The following is a 17,098-nucleotide window of genomic DNA, read 5'->3' on the forward strand; positions in this document are numbered from 1 at the left end:
ATGTATATATATGTATATGTCTGTCTGTGTATGTACATGTATACGTTGAGATGTATAGGTATGTATATTTACGTATGTGGACGTGTATGTATATACATGTGTAGGTGGGTGGGTTGGGCCATTCTTTCGTCTGTTTCCTTGCGCTACCTTGCTAACGCGGGAGACAGCAACAAAGCAAAATAAATATATAAATGAATAGTTAGGAAGGTTTTATGGACTTACAACTTTAAAGAAGTGTAGTGTTATTCACTAAAGGAAGATTGAAGTATTTTAGATCAAAATGATGTGTGAAGGGTAAGAGTATGAATATGTAAAAGGAAGTTGAGAGTAGTTGTAAACAAGAGCACACTGCCTTTTTTTTTACAAAAACAAATGAGTTATGCTGTTGTCTACCCTACCTATACCATGTTCATTTTTAAACTATGTATTTGTAACACATACTTGCTGATGCATATAATCCATGAGTGTATTCTTTCACCGCTATCATTTTCATCTATGACCCTATGCTCACCTATCGCTCCCTCCACCTCACTGTTCCCCATCCACCCTTCCATTTGAATCATCTATCATACATTTTCTTCCCTAGACCTACATTCTCAGTTGCTCTTTCACACTGTGTCCAGAAGGCATCCTCAACCTCCTCTTCCATGTATGTGTATGTGGGTGTGTTTGAAGAAATAGTCATTCTAGCAGTATTTTATGGTTGCAAGGCATAGGCTATAGATGGGGTTGTACGTCAGAGGGTGAATGTGTTGGAAATGAAATGTTTGAGGATATATGTGGTTTGATCAGTTAAGTAATGAAAGGATAAAAGAGATGTGTGGTAATAAAAAGAGTGTGTTTGAAAGAGCAGAAGAGTGCATGTTGAAATGGTTTGGACATGGAGAGAATGAGAAAGGAAAGGTTGATAAAGAGGTGGAGGGAACAAGGTGGAAAGATGGAGTGAAAAAGATTTTGAGTGATTGGGGCCTGAACATGCAGGAGATTGAAAGGCATGCAAGGAATAGAATGAATTGGAACAATGTGGTATACTGGGGTCGATGTGCTGTCAATGGACTGAACTAGGGCATGTGGAAAGTCTAATGTAAACCATGGAAAAGTCTGTGGGGCCTGGATGTGGACTGGAAGCTGTGGTTTTGGTGCATTACACATGATAGATAGAGACTGAGTGTGAGTGAATGTGGCTTTTTTTTTTTTTTTTTGTATGTTTTTCTGGCGCTACCTCTGTGACGCAGGGGGTAGCAAGGCTATTTCCTAAAGAGCAGGGTGGTACCAGAAATGGACGAAGACAAGCAAGTATGAATGTGTACATGTGTGTATATGTCTTTGTATGTGTATATATGTATATGTTGATATGTATATGTACATGTATATGCGTATGAGTGGACGGGTCTTTTTTTGTTTCCTGGCGCTACTTCATTGACGTAGGAAACGGCAATCAAGTATAATGGTAATAGTAATAATGATAATAATGATTGATAATAGGCAACTTTTCACCAATTAATCTTTGTGTTGGACCTGCAGTCAAATATCTTGTCAAACCAATCTCTTCATTAACAGTGTCACACTTTCTCCAGTATTACTATTTGCATTAACTTGAGTGCCTGACGTCACATCCTTCACTCCTTCCGACTCATAGGTCCCATTACCATTAGTATGCATCTGCATTTGAAGTTACGTGATTATAAATTCAAAAAACAACTGAGAACTTATCCTGTACATAAAAGGTGAAGGATGCAGATGAGCATGCACACATGCAGATATACAAGCATGTGGACATGGATTTGAATGGCTCTTCAGAAGTTCTTTTTGCTTTTCAGAGGCAGCTTAATAGGAAGGATACTATTGGTAATGTTGAGAGTAAAAGCATGAAGCATACATTCCAGTTTAAGTTAGAAAAATTGTGAGGATCTGATGTGGAGGCAGTTAGGAAAGTGTGTGGTGCAACATGTATAGTGCAGTAAGAGAGGTACAATATGAAGAAAAAATATTTGAGAAAGTTGGTGTACTTACTTACAAGGACTTAATAACAAGATTTTGCTAAAAGGCAGTGTTAATGAGTGGCACTCACTGCAGGAAAATATTGTTACCAAAGACTAGTTTTATGAGTTACGTTTTGACGGATGTTATGTACAATAAGGAGACATTGTATGTTTGCACACTTCAACCAGCTGCCTATGTTTGGTTGAGGCAGAAAGATAAGACATCTAATTGGGCTAAGGAGTGACACCTGACAGCCACCAAAGCACTGTTCTACTGCACAGCCATCTCTAACCTTCCCTGATATACCCAGGTAGGTAGTAGTATCAGTAGTTTATCTCTCTGGTAAGTGTCTGCCTATCACCTACTACTCACTAAAGGAGGCAAAAAACAAAGTTTGGAAGAACCTGAATCTGTCAGAAAATAGCCCTGAATGGGTAGAATAAATACTCCTGAATGTATGTTCATGGCATTTTGCCATAAAAGAAAAATGGATGAGGTTTCCTGATGAAAATGGAATCTGAATTTAAAACAGAATTACAAACTATTCTGTAAAGAGGTGGATGAAAGTAGAAGATAGGTATGTATGGTTAAAGAATGAAAGTGTAATAGACAATTATTATGTGGATCTGGATAGTGAAGAGTGGTCAATTACTTGATGACTGAACAAAGGTAATAATTGTTTTGTAGTATAAAGGATGTGGGAGTAAAAGTGAGTAGCAAAATTGGTGCTGAAAAATGGAGAGCAACCAATTGCTCACCAACAAAATCATCATGAAAGCAATGTAAAATAATGTGAAAAATAGTAATTTAAGGGCAATTACTTGATAATACAATAACAATAAATGACAACCAGCATAACCAGTGATACAAAAGTAAAATTGAATGCCAGGGAATTCTTTTCATATATATTTGTTTGATGTTTGGCTTATACAGGTACACCAGCAATTTTCTGGCAACTGATGGTTCGGCATCTTCTTTAGTCTGGACAAAATTACTTGAAGGAACTTGAAATAACCGTGGCCACCAGACTAGGCCACTGGGCGGCCACAGATGGCGTTGTGTGTAGGGTGCACTTATTTACATTCTTTAAACTTCACTTGTTGGTGGGTGGTGATACTACAATTCTGTGAGATTCTTAGCTTCTTTTGCTAAAATTTAACCCTAGCTATGGCTTCTAAGACATGAGAGTGTCAGTCATGATGTGAGATGTAAACACCAGTCCATATTGATCCAAGATAAAGTAGAACTGTTGAAAAAAATGGACTGTGGTGTTTCAATGCGTAATCTGTGTGACATCTACAGTATTGTTTCATCAACTGTTTATGGTATAAAGAAGCAAAGGGTGAAAATATTGAAATTCTCTGCAGACAGCAATTCCAAGAAGCAAATGACGGTTAGAAAGACTATGAAAGATGGTAAGAGTACTGAGCCGAATCAATGATGATGGAATGGTTTCGACAGTGTCGGAGTGATGGAGTGGACTTGTCGGGTAGCACAATAATGGACCAGGCTAAGTTGTTCCATAAAGAACTTAAATTACAACATGAGCATGACTATAGTGAAGGATGGCTTCAAAGATTCAAGAAGCATCGTGAAATTTCCATGAATAAAGTGTGGGGAGAAAAGCAGTCTGCAAACCACGAAGGAGTTGCTGAGTATGTGGATGAATTTGCGAAACTCGTAGCTGATGAGCACCTCAGTCCTGAGCAGGTGTATAATGCAGACGAAACTGCTTTATTCTGGTGATGCACACCTAGGAAAACACTAACAACGTGAGCATGACTATAGTGAAGGATGGCTTCAAAGATTCAAGAAGCATCGTGAAATTTCCATGAATAAAGTGTGCGGAGAAAAGCAGTCTGCAAACCACGAAGGAGTTGCTGAGTATGTGGACGAATTTGCGAAACTCGTAGCTGATGAGCACCTCAGTCCTGAGCAGGTGTATAATGCAGACGAAACTGCTTTATTCTGGTGATGCACACCTAGGAAAACACTAACAACAGAAGATGAAGAAGACCCCACAGGATTCAAACAATCTAAGGACAGACTTACCACCTTAGGGTGCTCAACCATTAAATATTTGTTTAATTTAAATTTCTAGTAGCCTGTGGCATACTTTAGACACATGGGAGATGTATAATTAGTGGGTTAGAAATGTGTTGATGAATTATTATTTTGTGACCACGGTTGGTCTGGCAAAATGGTTAATCCGATAAGGCTTTGGAGCCAGGAGTGCCAGAAAATCGGTGGTGTACCTGTATGTGCAAATGAGGCCTACCAACAACAGCTAGAATAGAGCTTTCATTATCTGTTATCAGAGCAAGAAAACGTCACATGTTTAAAAACTACCTGCTTACCTCACATGTACAACACTAAAAATTGAAGAAGAATGTCTCCTCAGCACAGTTGGCAAGGTGTTTGGTAAGATCATTTTAAGGGAGGATTAGAGAACCCTTAGTTGGTGAGGATTAAGATAGGTTAGGTGGGGGTTGTGCATATCAGATTTTTACACTTGACCCTTTCAGGACAGCAGCTTTATAGAAGTTGTTTTAACAGATGACAGATTTTGACAGATTTTTAACAATTTCTGAAATTGTAAAAAAAAAAAAAAAAAAAAGGAAAAAAAAAGTATTACCTTGCCTTATCTTTGTGCCCAAGGGACATATTACCTTACTTTCCTGCCCTAGGAGTCCATCTGTCTTCAGTGGGTCTCCTGAACAACAGGCTGTAAAATGCAGGCATGTTTGTGCACCTTCATGGAGAAAGTGTAGGGCAGCTGAGCAGTAACTGTTCTATGTCATTACTGTGGTAGTTGCATCATCGGCATGAAAGGTTTTGGGTTGTGTTGAATCTGTGCTTGTGACATTGTAGGGATGGGTGGTGTCCAGCATTAACAAGAAAGTGTAACTCGTGTTTGTCGGGGCATTTTGGTTCCAGATGATGACTATGACTGGATTGGTAGGGTGGTTGTTGGGTCATTACAGGGTGTATGATGAATGCTTAAGCGTGAGACAGGTTGAACTTTTTCATTTCAATGTGGGGATTGGTGGGTAGTTAGGGAATACTTTGGATGAGAAAGGCCTAGTGCTCTTGTAAAGAATTGAGTGCTGGGCACGTTGTGGTGGGATTATATTAGGAGGATCTTTATTTCATGTGTAGGTGTTGTGTTTGTGTTTGCTAGGCAGCCAGTTATTGTTCTGAGTGATCTGTTTTGTGTAGTTTGCAGCTTTTTTATTATATATTGTGTAGTTTGCAGCTTTTTTATACCTGCTTTTGACAGGGTGGAAGACCAGGCAGGTGCAGTAGAGTTTATGGTAGGGCAGATAATTTGTTAGTTTAGAATACTAAAGGATTGTTTTTCTTGTCCAAATCTAGTACTAGATAGGGCTCTGAGGGCATTTAGTTTATTGCTTTTGTGTTGATGTTTGGTGGACTGAGTGAAGGCATGTGTGTTGTGTGTGATGGCCAGAATAACACGTGTTTTGTCGAGTTGGAGCAGTTAACCATTTAAGGTGATGGAAGGAAGCAGGTTAGACTTGTGTTTGGGGTTAAATGGGCAACTAAAGACTTCTTTAAAGATGTAGAAATTCTGTTCTGGATGAGACACTTGTGTAATGTAATGTCCTGTTTGTTGTCGCTTCTGTGATCTCAGGCTTTTGTGAATGGTATTGTCAGGTTGTCCACACATGAGAAGACCTTTGTACTGAGGTTCACAGGAGGCAGTGGGAGAGCATCTAAGAAGATACTGAAGAGGGTTAGGGGATTACCTGCTCCTTAGGAAACTCCATTGAAGGGTTTCAGTGGTGAGGCCTTTGTGAGTGACTCTGACCAGGTAGCTGGCTATGACATTGGACAACCTCATTTTATCTTCTTGATGGTGTTGCCAAGTATCTTTAGTGTGAGGATGTCAGGTGATATAGAGATTTTTGTTGACATCTGTTGCCACTAATTTTGTGCTGGAGAGGGGGCTGTGGTTGGTTAGTGTGGATGAGATTAGGATATTTTCATTGATTCTTTGGTAGATTGATTTTTCATTGTTTGGATACTGAGAATAGAAATGATATAAGAGTTATTGGCGGGTTTTAGGATTGGTACTGTGTTAGCAAGTTTCTGGATGTAAGGGGATTTGTTCTGTAGCTAGGAGTGGTTGAAGATATCGTTAAGTACTTGGATTGCAACTGTGCCAAAGTATGTTATGTGAAGGTTTGATATGTTGTAAGGGCCTGTAACAGGAAAGTTCTTTGGGTTATAAGCCATTTAAAGGCAAAGGTGAGTTTTCAAATTATAGAGATATAAGACTGTTGAGTGTACCTGGTAAATTGTTTGGAATAGTGGTGATTGAGAGGATGGTGGCATGCACAGAGCATCAGATTTGGGAAGGATCAATATGGTTTTAGGAGTGATAAAGGATTTATGGATCAGGTGTTTGCTTTGAAGAATGTATGTGGAAAATACTCGGAAGGATTTGTGGATGTGACATTTATGGATCTGGAGAAGGTATATGATAGGGTTAATAGTAATGCATTGTGGAAGGTCTTATGAAAATATGGTATGGGAAGGAAGCTACTAAAAGACTTGAAATGATGAAGTTTTTAAACTTGAGAGTAACACGTGTGTCCATGTAAGTAGACAGGAGGATGAGTAGTTCCAGGTGAAGTTGGGTCTGTGATGTCACCATGGCTATTCAGTTTTTATGGTGAGGGTGGAGAGGGGGGTAAATGCAAGGGTCTTGGCGAGAGGGACGAGAGTGCAGTCTGTAGGTGGGAAGGAGGGGGAGAGAGACTGGTAAGCAAGTCTTTTGCTTGCTGATGACAAGGCACTTTGGCAGATTCAAGTCAAACTGCAGAGGTTGATGTCTCACATTTGGTAGAGTGTGTGAAAAAAGAAATTTGAGAGTAAATGTGAACAGCTGCAAGGTTATTGGATTTAACTCTGCAGAGAAAAAGGTTTGTTGAGATGTGTTTAAACAGAAATATTGAAGTGGTGCGAGATACCTGGGAGTGGACATGGCAGTGAGTGGAACCTTGGAAGGTGTCATAGAAGTCATAGGGTAGGTAAGGGGTATGAAGGCCTATGGAGCATTGAGGAATGTGGAAAGAGGGGTCGTTATCATGGAGGGCAAAAATTGGTATGTTTGAAGGTATAGTAGTCCCAGTGATGATGTATGGACCCAAGGCATGGTCTATATAAGAAAATACAGAGAAGGGTGGATGTATTGGAAATCAAATGCTTTAGGCCAAAATGTAGCCATGGGCCACATGCATAGTGAAAGTGTATGTTGTCTTAGAGTTATCTTTAACACCTGAAGGTGGTAAAGATTTTTCAGTTGGTGGATGTAGCTTACGTTGACGGCCTTAATGACCCTGGCAGTTGATAGACCTGAAGCCCAAACATCCAACTACATGCAGTGTGAGAAGGGTTGATGGAGTAAGTAATAAAAGGGTACGAGATAGGGGTGTTATTAAGAAAAGTGTGTTTGAGAGAGCTGAAGAGAGTGTGCTTAAATGTTTGGACATATGGAGAGAATGAATGAGAGGCTGACAAAAAGGATATGTTAGAAGTGGAGGGACAATGAAAAGAGGGAGAGACATTTGGAGGTGGAAGGATGGAGTGAAACAGATTTTGAGAGGTTGAAACCTGAACATTCAAGAGGGTGAAAAGTGTGCATGGGATAGTGTGCACTGTAGCGGCAGTTTACAGGGGTCATCTTACTGGTAGTGAACTGAACTAGGGCATGTGAAGCAGCTGGGGGAAATCACAGAAAGCTCTGTGAGGCTTGGTTGTGGATAGAGGTCTGTGGTTTTGGTGCATTACAATCAACAGCAGAAGAATGGATGACTTTTCTCTGTCTATTCCTGGCACTACCTCATCAATGCAGGATAGGATGAACGAGTATAAAAGTATAATGAAAAATGGAAAGGTGTGAGAAGGTTACATGGTGCAAAATCAATTGAATGGCACACATGAAAATCTTTAAGATAGTATGGTTATGTGTAATGTCTGGCAAAAGATAAATTGGTCAATACGTTATCCTGTACTATAGAAAAGTAGGTCATAGAAAGAGATGGTTAGGCATAGCGAGACTCAATTAGGCCTTTGAATAATAAGAAAAAACATACTACAGGAATGGCTAGAGATCAGATAAAGAGGAACCATTTGTGCATGTTATTAGAATGAGAGATTGTGGTCTTAAGTGACAAATGATCTTTGCACTTAGAAAAATTAAGCTTTAAAGTTATTGTTATACATAACCCCAGGTCGTGGGGTGGGGGAGGGGGCGAAGATTCTGGGAGCTTTGAAGAATGTTTGGAAGTCGAGAACATTATCTTGGAAAGCAAAAATGGGCATGTTTGAAGGAATAATGGTTCCAACAATGTTGTATGGTTGCGAGGCGTGGGCTATGGATAGAGTTGTGCGCAGGAGGGTGGATGTGCTGGAAATGAGATGTTTGAGGACAATATGTGGTGTGAGGTGGTTTGATCGAGTAAGTAATGTAAGGGTGAGAGAGATGTGTGGAAATAAAAAGAGTGTGGTTGAGAGAGCAGAAGAGGGTGTTTTGAAATGGTTTGGTCACATGGAGAGAATGAGTGGGGAAAGATTGACCAAGAGGATATATGTGTCAGAAGTGGAGGGAACGAGGAAAAGTGGGAGACCAAATTGGAGGTGGAAAGATGGAGTGAAAAAGATTTTGAGTGATCGGGGCCTGAACATGCAGGAGGGTGAAAGGCGTGCAAGGAATAGAGTGAATTGGAACGATGTGGTATACCGGGGTCGACGTGCTTTCAATGGATTGAATCAGGGCATGTGAAGCGTCTGGGGTAAACCATGCAAAGTGTGTGGGGCCTGGATGTGGAAAGGGAGCTGTGGTTTCGGTGCATTATTACACGACAGCTAGAGACTGGATGTGAACGAATGGGGCCTTTGGTGTTTTTCCTAGCGCTACCTCGCACACATGAGGGGGGAGGGGGTTGTTATTCCATGTGTGGCGAGGTGGCGATGGGAACAAATAAAGGCAGACAGTATGAATTGTGTACATGTGTATATATGTATATGTTTGTGTGTGTGTATATATATATGTGTACATTGAGATGTATAGGTATGTATATTGTGTGTGTGTGGACATGTATGTATAGACATGTGTATGTGGGCGGGTTGGGCCATCCTTTCGTCTGTTTCCCTGCGCTACCTCGCTAACGTGGGAGACAGCGACAAAGCAAAAAAATAACCCCAGGACCCTTTTTGTGGGATACTTACAGATTTAGGGCTTCACTACATCAAAAGGAGTGAAATGATGGGCTTTTTTTGAACTAAAAAGTTTCATAAGACTATACTCCTATTTGTCAGTTGATGACGGTTTTACAGTGTAATTTTTCCATTGCAGTGTAACAAGAAACAGATAGAGTCAAGTAACACTAACTTTTTACTATGTATGGAAGCCCATTTTCACTTCAGTACACTGGGCACAAGTTGATGTGCACAAGTGACACAGTAAGTTATCCATCCCATGAATTGGGGGTGGAGTGGTAATAAGGGGCACTGATACAATGTATACGTAAATCCAATTAATGTAATTTATTTTGAAGCTCACTGAGCTACAGTCATTCAAACAATTACACAAAGAAGAAAATGTGTATCAAAGAAATGCAAGACACTATATAAAAAAAGAACCTTGACTAGAACACTAAACAAAAATTAACTTATTTACATTGGAACACTGAAAATCAAAACATGGTTAATCCATACAGATCGAATGTAAGCTATAACATTTTTTTTTTTTTTTTTTTCATACTATTCGCCATTTCCCGCATTAGCGAGGTAGCGCTAAGAACAGAGGACTGGGCCTTTGAGGGAATATCCTCACCTGGCCCCCTTCTCTGTTCCTTCTTTTTGGAAGAAAAAAAAAAAAAAAAAAAAAAAAGTAAGCTATAACATAACAAACATAAATAGTATACTTAAATATATGTATCACAACAGGGACTTGCTTCAACTGTAATTAAGTAATAAGACAATTGCTGTATGAACAAATGGAAAGTTGAGATTTCCACTCAAAATTGTTTGGTTCAAAATCTAAGATTATACGAGCTCAAGACATAAAAGATAATAGCACCATCTAATGAAATAACTCGTCACCTTAACCTATTACCCATCATCAGTAGTTGATGGAGTAAAAGTCTGACAAAATTTAATGGATTGTTACTGTATTTATCTATATTTACATTGAGCAACTGAACATGTACCAAAAAGAGTGCAAGATTGGTAAGGAGATACATTATAAAACAATTTCTCAGGGACTAATGAACATTAAACATATCCTTAATGCAAGAAATATATATTTGTATTGCACACCAAATTTATATTTGAGAGTTTTTCTTGTACATTTTAAAGCTAAACTTTATTATGTAACCCTAAGACCCCTTCTCTATGGGTTCCTGCAGCTTAAAGGCAGCCTTACAATCAGTGTCGACTCCTTTGGAGTGAGAATTTCTTCAACACACACACTGATATTATAACCTTACTAAAGGTGACTTTTCACTCATGGTGTAACCATAAGCAGGCAAAGTCCTGTAACACCAACTAAACTTTTTACACACCTAAATAGCATAATTACTATATTCACTTGTTATAATTCCAAATTTGGAATGTAGAAAATAAAACATTACTTCTAATGAACGAGTTTATACATATTTCAATCACACTACTTATTCCCTAGACTGACTTTGTTTATCTAAAGCCCATACTTGGGATACTTGTTAACTAATGTCAGTAATTAATTTCAAGTCTTGGTATTCAACAAGTATTCCTCAAATAAAACTTTCTATACTAACAATGTGAAAATTCTCAACAAAATATATAAAGATTATCTTTTATGATAATTCAAATATGCCACAACCATTTGAAACTTCATCCAGAAATAAAAACACTAATCACTATTGTGAGTTTACAATGAAAGAAGGCAAAACAACATACATCAAAAATAGAAAAAGTTCTTTCTTTGCACTCCTAGGTATGATAAAAAGAAAAATCACAAAAAAATCTTCATATCCAGTAAATATAGTATAAGTTCAGATCACAATTTGAAACAAAATAATAGTTCGAAAATCGGCTCATGATGGCAATATTTTCAACGGTAACATCTGAATAACTTTACATTATTGTGGCAGGCACTTGTTTAGAAATGCTAAATGATGGACAAAGAAAATGACAAATGGACAACAATGATATGTAAGCTTTTCAGACAAATCTAAGGGCATTCTATAAATTCTGTCTTACTATATTTCCTTTCCTCTGAGTCTGGATAATGAAGTACCATTAAAAAAATAATGCTCCCATTTCATAATCAACATCAAGCCTCTTGTCTACAAGGTACCAAATTTAATTACCTGTCCAATAAACAATATTAACATACCTTACTGATTATTCTTTCAAAGCAATTCATGAACCAAAAAAAGGATGGCAAATATGTTACATATCATCAGTACAAATCACTATGTATTAACTGTAAACAGAAAAATACAAAATCCTTTGTACATTTAGCCTACCATTACTCGTCTATATTTCAAATTTATTTAAAAACACTTTAAAGAAATGCAAAAACAAAACTCCCAAGAGCTTCCTGGGTCACATACAGTGTTTATATCATATCTAATAAGTTTTCAAAACAAAACTTTCTCACTGAAGACAAACTAGCATGACTTCCCAGTATGCCAAAGGCACCTTTTGTTATTTAGAACAGTTATGACTTATTACGTGCGCTATACAGTACATAAGGAGTTACACTGGATATTTCACAAATTAAATTAAATTATCAACTGACAAAAAGATTAATCCATTATTTAATTAAAATCTTATACTCATTTATAAGTTATATGAAATGTACACAAAAGTGACTAGCAGCAGCTCCACAATCTAACATCAAATTTCAGTATCGTGAGATCAGTGGAGCATAATGGTAAATTGGAATTCAAGCAATACTTTATGGAGATCCTTGAAGACTTGAAGAGCGACTGCCATATCCAGAGTCTGGGGTATTGCATATATTATTCTTCTCTTCACTTTCATACAATCTGGAAAAAATATATATACATGGGGGTAGGGGAGAAAGAATACTTTTCACATATTCCCTATTTGTCTTAATAGGCAACTAAAATGGGGGGATCCTCCTCCCCCGTTTTTTCCTTTTCCAAAAGAAGGAACAGAGGAGGGGGCCAAGTGAGGATTTTCCTTCTTAGGCTCAGTCCTCTGTTCTTAACGCTACCTCACATGCAGTAAATGGCGAATATGTATGAAAAAAAATATGAGTAAAAAGATCATGAGAAGCAAGTGTTTTGGGAACAGTTGAGCAAGTGTCAGCAGTTTTGGTGCAAGAGACCAGGTATTAGTATCAGGAGATTTAAATGCGAAGGTGGAAATCCTCCGCTCCGTTTGGACTCTTCCATAAGAAGGAACAGAGAAGGGGACCAAGTGAGGATTTTCCCTCTTAGGATCAGTCCTCTGTTCTTAATGCTACCTTGCTTGCGGGAAATAGTGAATGTGTATGAACAAAATATATATGAGAAGAAAGATCATGAGAGGCAACTGTTTTGGGAGCAGGTGAGCAAGTGTCTCAGCAGTTTTGATGCACAAGACCAGGTATAAATGATGGGTGATTTAAATGTGAAGGTGAGTAATGTGGCAGTTGAGAGTATAATTGGTGTACAAAGAGTATTCAGTGTTGTGAATAGAAATGGTGAAGAGCTTGTGGATTTGTGTGCTGAAAAGACTGGTGATTGGAAATATCTGGTTTAAAAAGAGAAACACACTTAAGTAAACATTATGTTACAAGGAGAGATGGTCAAAAAGCATTATTAGATTGTGTGTTAATTGATTAATTGATCATGGAAAGACAGACTTTTGGATGTTAATGTGCTGAGAGGGGCAGCTGGTGGATGTCTGATCACTAACTTAGGGAGGCAAAGCTGAAGATATGTAGAGGTTTTCAAAAAAGAAGAGAAAATGCTGGGGAGAAGAGAGTGGTGAGAGTAAGTGAGCTTGGAAAGGAGACTAAGAGGACATACCAGGAGAGTATGAGTGTAGAATGGCAAAAGGTGAGAGCTAATGACGAGGGGAGTGGGTGAGGAATGGAATGTATTTAGGGAAGCATGTGATGGCATGTGCAAAAGAAGCATGTGGCATGAGAAAGCTGGCAGGTGGGTAGATTAGAAAGGGTAGTGAGTGGTGGGATGAAGAAATTAAAGTTGTTAAAAAAAGAGAAAAGAGAGGTGTTTGGACAATACTTATAAGGAGTGCATATGACTAGATGTACAAAAGAAAGGAGAAAGAGGTCAAGAGGAAAGTGCATGGGTTGAAAAAGAGGGCAAAGGAGAATTGGGGTGAAAGAGTATCATATAACTTTTGAGAGAGTAAAAAGAGAGTAAAATGATGTTTTGGAAGCAAGTAAATAATGTGCATAAGACCAGAGAACAAATGGGAACATAGGGGAAGGGGGCAAAGGGGAAGTGATAACAGATAAAGATGAAGTGAGGAGATGGAGTGAGTACTTTGAAGGTTTGCTGGATGCGTTTGATGACAGAATAGTAGATGAAGGGTGTTTTAGTTGGGGTGGTATGCAAGAGGGTTAAGAAAGAAGAGGTAATGAAAACTTTGCGGAAGATGAAATCTGGCAACAGGTTTGGATGGTATTGCAGTGGAATTTATTAAGAAGGGGTGACTGTGTTGATTGGTTGGTAAGGATATTCAGTGTATATATGGATCACAGTGAAGTGCCTGAGGATTGGTGGAATACATGCATAGTGCCATTGTACAAAGGCAAAGGGAATAAAGATGAGTGCTCAAATTACAGAGGTAAAAGTTTGTTGAGTATTCCTGGGAAATTATATGGGAGGGTATTGATTGAGAGGGTGAAGGCATGTACGGAGCATCAGATTGGGGAAGAGCAGTGTGGTTTCAGATGTGGTAGAGGATGTGTGGATCAGGTGTTTGCTTTGAAGAATGTATGTGAGAAATACTTAGAAAAGCAAATGGATTTGTATGTAGCATTTATGGATCAGTAGAAGGCATATGATAAGAGTTGATAGAGATGGTCTGTGGAAGGTATTAAGAATATATGGTGTGGGAGGCAAGTTGTTAAAAGCAGTGAAAAGTTTTTATCGAGGATGTAAAGCATGTGTACGTGGCAGTGAAAAGTTTTTATCGAGGATGTAAAGCATGTGTACGTGTAGGAAGAGAGGAAAGTGATTGGTTACCAGTGAATGTCAGTTTACGGCAGGGTGCATGATGTCTCCATGATTGTTTAATTTGTTTATGGATGGGGTTGTTAGGGAGCTGAATGCAAGAGTTGTGGAGAGAGGGGCAAGTATGCAGTCTGCTGTCGATGAGAGGGCTTGGGAAGTGAATCAGTTGTTGTTCACTGATGATACAGCGCTGGTGGCTGATTCAGGTGAGAAACTGCAGAAGCGGGTGACTGAGTTTGGTAAAGTGTGAAAGAAGAAAGCTGAGTAAATGTGAATACGGGGAAGGTTATTTTCGGTAGGGTTAAGGGACAAGTCAGTGGGAGGTAAGTTTGAGTGGAGAAAAACTTGAGGAAGTGAAGTGTTTTAGATATCTGGGAGTGGATTTGGCAGTGGATGGAACCATGGAAGCAGAAGTGAGTCACAGGGTGTGGGAGGGGGTGAAAGTTCTGGGAGTGTTGAAGAATGTGTGGAAGGTGAGAACATTATCTCGGAGAGCACAAATGGGTGTGTTTGAAGGAATAGTGGTTCCAACAATGTTATATGGTTGCGAGGCATGGGCTATAGATAGAGTTGTGTGGCAGAGGGTGGATGTGTTGGAAATGAAATGTTTGAGGACAAAATGTGGTGTAAGGTGGTTTGATCGAGTAAGTAATGAAAGGGTAAGTAATAAAAGGTAAGTAATAAAAAGTGTGGTTGAGAGAGCAGAAGAGGGTGTATTGAAATGGTTTGGTCACATGGAGAGAATGAGTGAGGAAAGATTGACAAAGAGGATATATGTGTCAGAGGTGGAGGGAACAAGAAGAGGTGGAAGAACAAATTGTAGGTGGAAGGATGGAGTGAAATATATTTTGAGTGATCAGGGCCTGAACATACAGGAGGGTGAAAGGCATGCTATGAAGAGTGAATTGGAATGATGTGGTATACTGGGGTCGATGTGCTGTCAATGGATTGAACCAGGGCATGCGATGCGTCTGGGGTAAACCATGGAAAGTTTCGCGGGGCCTGGATGTGGAAAGGGAGCTATGGTTTCGGTGCATTACACATGACAGCTAGAAACTGAGTGAACGAATGTGGACTTTTGTCTTTTCCTAGCACTACCTCGCATGGGGGAGGGGGGAATGCTATTTCATGTTTGGTGGGGTGTCGACGGGAATGGATAAAGGCAGCCAGTATGAATATGTACATGTGTATATATGTATATGTCTATGTATGTATATGTTGAAATGTAAAGGCATGTATATGTGCATGTGTGGGCGTGTATGTATATACAAGTGTATGTGGGTGGGTTGGGTCATTCACACCACCTCGATCAAAACACCCTATATCTGCCACTCTATCATCAAAATATATATATATATATATATATATATATTAGATATCTGGCAGCGGATGGAACCATGGAAGCGGAAGTGGATCATAGGGTGGGGGAGGGGGCGAAAATTCTGGGAGCCTTGAAGAATGTGTGGAAGTCGAGAACATTATCTCGGAAAGCAAAAATGGGTATGTTTGAAGGAATAGTGCTTCCAACAATGTTGTATGGTTGCGAGGCGTGTGCTATGGATAGAGTTGTGCGCAGGAGGATAGATGTGCTGGAAATGAGATGTTTGAGGACAATATGTGGTGTGAGGTGGTTTGATCGAGTAAGTAACGTAAGGGTAAGAGAGAGGTGTGGAAATAAAAAGAGCGTGGTTGAGAGAGCAGAAGAGGGTGTTTTGAAATGGTTCGGGCACATGGAGAGAATGAGTGAGGAAAGATTGACCAAGAGAATATATGTGTCGGAGGTGGAGGGAACGAGGAGAAGAGGGAGACCAAATTGGAGGTGGAAAGATGGAGTGAAAAAGATTTTGTGTGATCGGGGCCTGAACATGCAGGAGGGTGAAAGGCGGGCAAGGAATAGAGTGAATTGGAGCGATGTGGTATACCGGGGTTGACGTGCTGTCAGTGGATTGAATCAAGGCATGTGAAGCGTCTGGGGTAAACCATGGAAAGCTGTGTAGGTATGTGTATTTGCGTGTGTGGACGTATGTATATACATGTGTATGGGGGTGGGTTGGGCCATTTCTTTCGTCTGTTTCCTTGCGCTACCTCGCAAACGCGGGAGACAGCGACAAAGTATAAAAAAAAAAAAAAAAAAAAAATATATATATATATATATATATTTTCCATAGCCAGAGGTTGAACCATTATGTGACATTCATTTTTTCATTCATTTCAAGCTAAGAGTTTGTTTTCTGGATTGTTTCTTACATTTTTCATATGTATATATATGTATGTGTGTGTGTGTGTGTGTGTGTGTGTGTGCGTATGTGTGTGTGTGTGTGTGTGTGTGTGTGTATGTATATATATATATGTATATTATCCCTGGGGATAGGGGTGAAAGAATACTTCCCACGTATTCCTCGCGTGTCGTAGAAAGCGACTAGAGGGGACGGGAGCGGGGGGCCGGAAATCCTCCCCTCCTTGTATTAACTTTCTAAAATGGGAAACAGAAGAAGGAGTCACGCGGGGAGTGATCATCCTCCTCGAAGGCTCAGAGTGGGGTGCCTAAATGTGTGTGGATGTAACCAAGATGTGAAAAAAGGAGAGATAGGTAGTATGTTTGAGGAAAGGAACCTGGATGTTCTGGCTCTGAGTGAAACGAAGCTCAAGGGTAAAGGGGAAGAGTGGTTTGGAAATGTCTGGGGAGTGAAGTCAGGGGTTAGTGAGAGGACAAGAGCAAGGGAAGGAGTAGCAATACTCCTGAAACAGGAGTTGTGGGAGTATGTGATAGAATGTAAGAAAGTAAATTCTCGATTAATATGGGTAAAATTGAAAGTTGATGGAGAGAGGTGGGTGATTATTGGTGCATATGCACCTGGGCATGAGAAGAAAGATCATGAGAGGCA

General features: G+C 39.5%; 1 protein-coding gene across 1 annotated transcript in view; it reads right to left on the minus strand.

The window, feature by feature from the left end:
* Positions 1 to 9,532: 9,532 nt before the first annotated feature.
* Positions 9,533 to 17,098, minus strand: part of CycJ (Cyclin J) — a 65,762-nt gene continuing 58,196 nt past the window's right edge. The window contains exon 7 of the mRNA XM_071695056.1: positions 9,533 to 12,047. Coding sequence (XP_071551157.1) covers positions 11,957 to 12,047 — 91 coding nt within the window. The 3' untranslated portion in view covers positions 9,533 to 11,956. The remainder of the gene's footprint in view (positions 12,048 to 17,098) is intronic.

This window comes from Panulirus ornatus, chromosome 57 (assembly GCF_036320965.1).
Source record: "Panulirus ornatus isolate Po-2019 chromosome 57, ASM3632096v1, whole genome shotgun sequence".
Taxonomy (NCBI): Eukaryota; Metazoa; Arthropoda; class Malacostraca; order Decapoda; family Palinuridae; genus Panulirus; species Panulirus ornatus.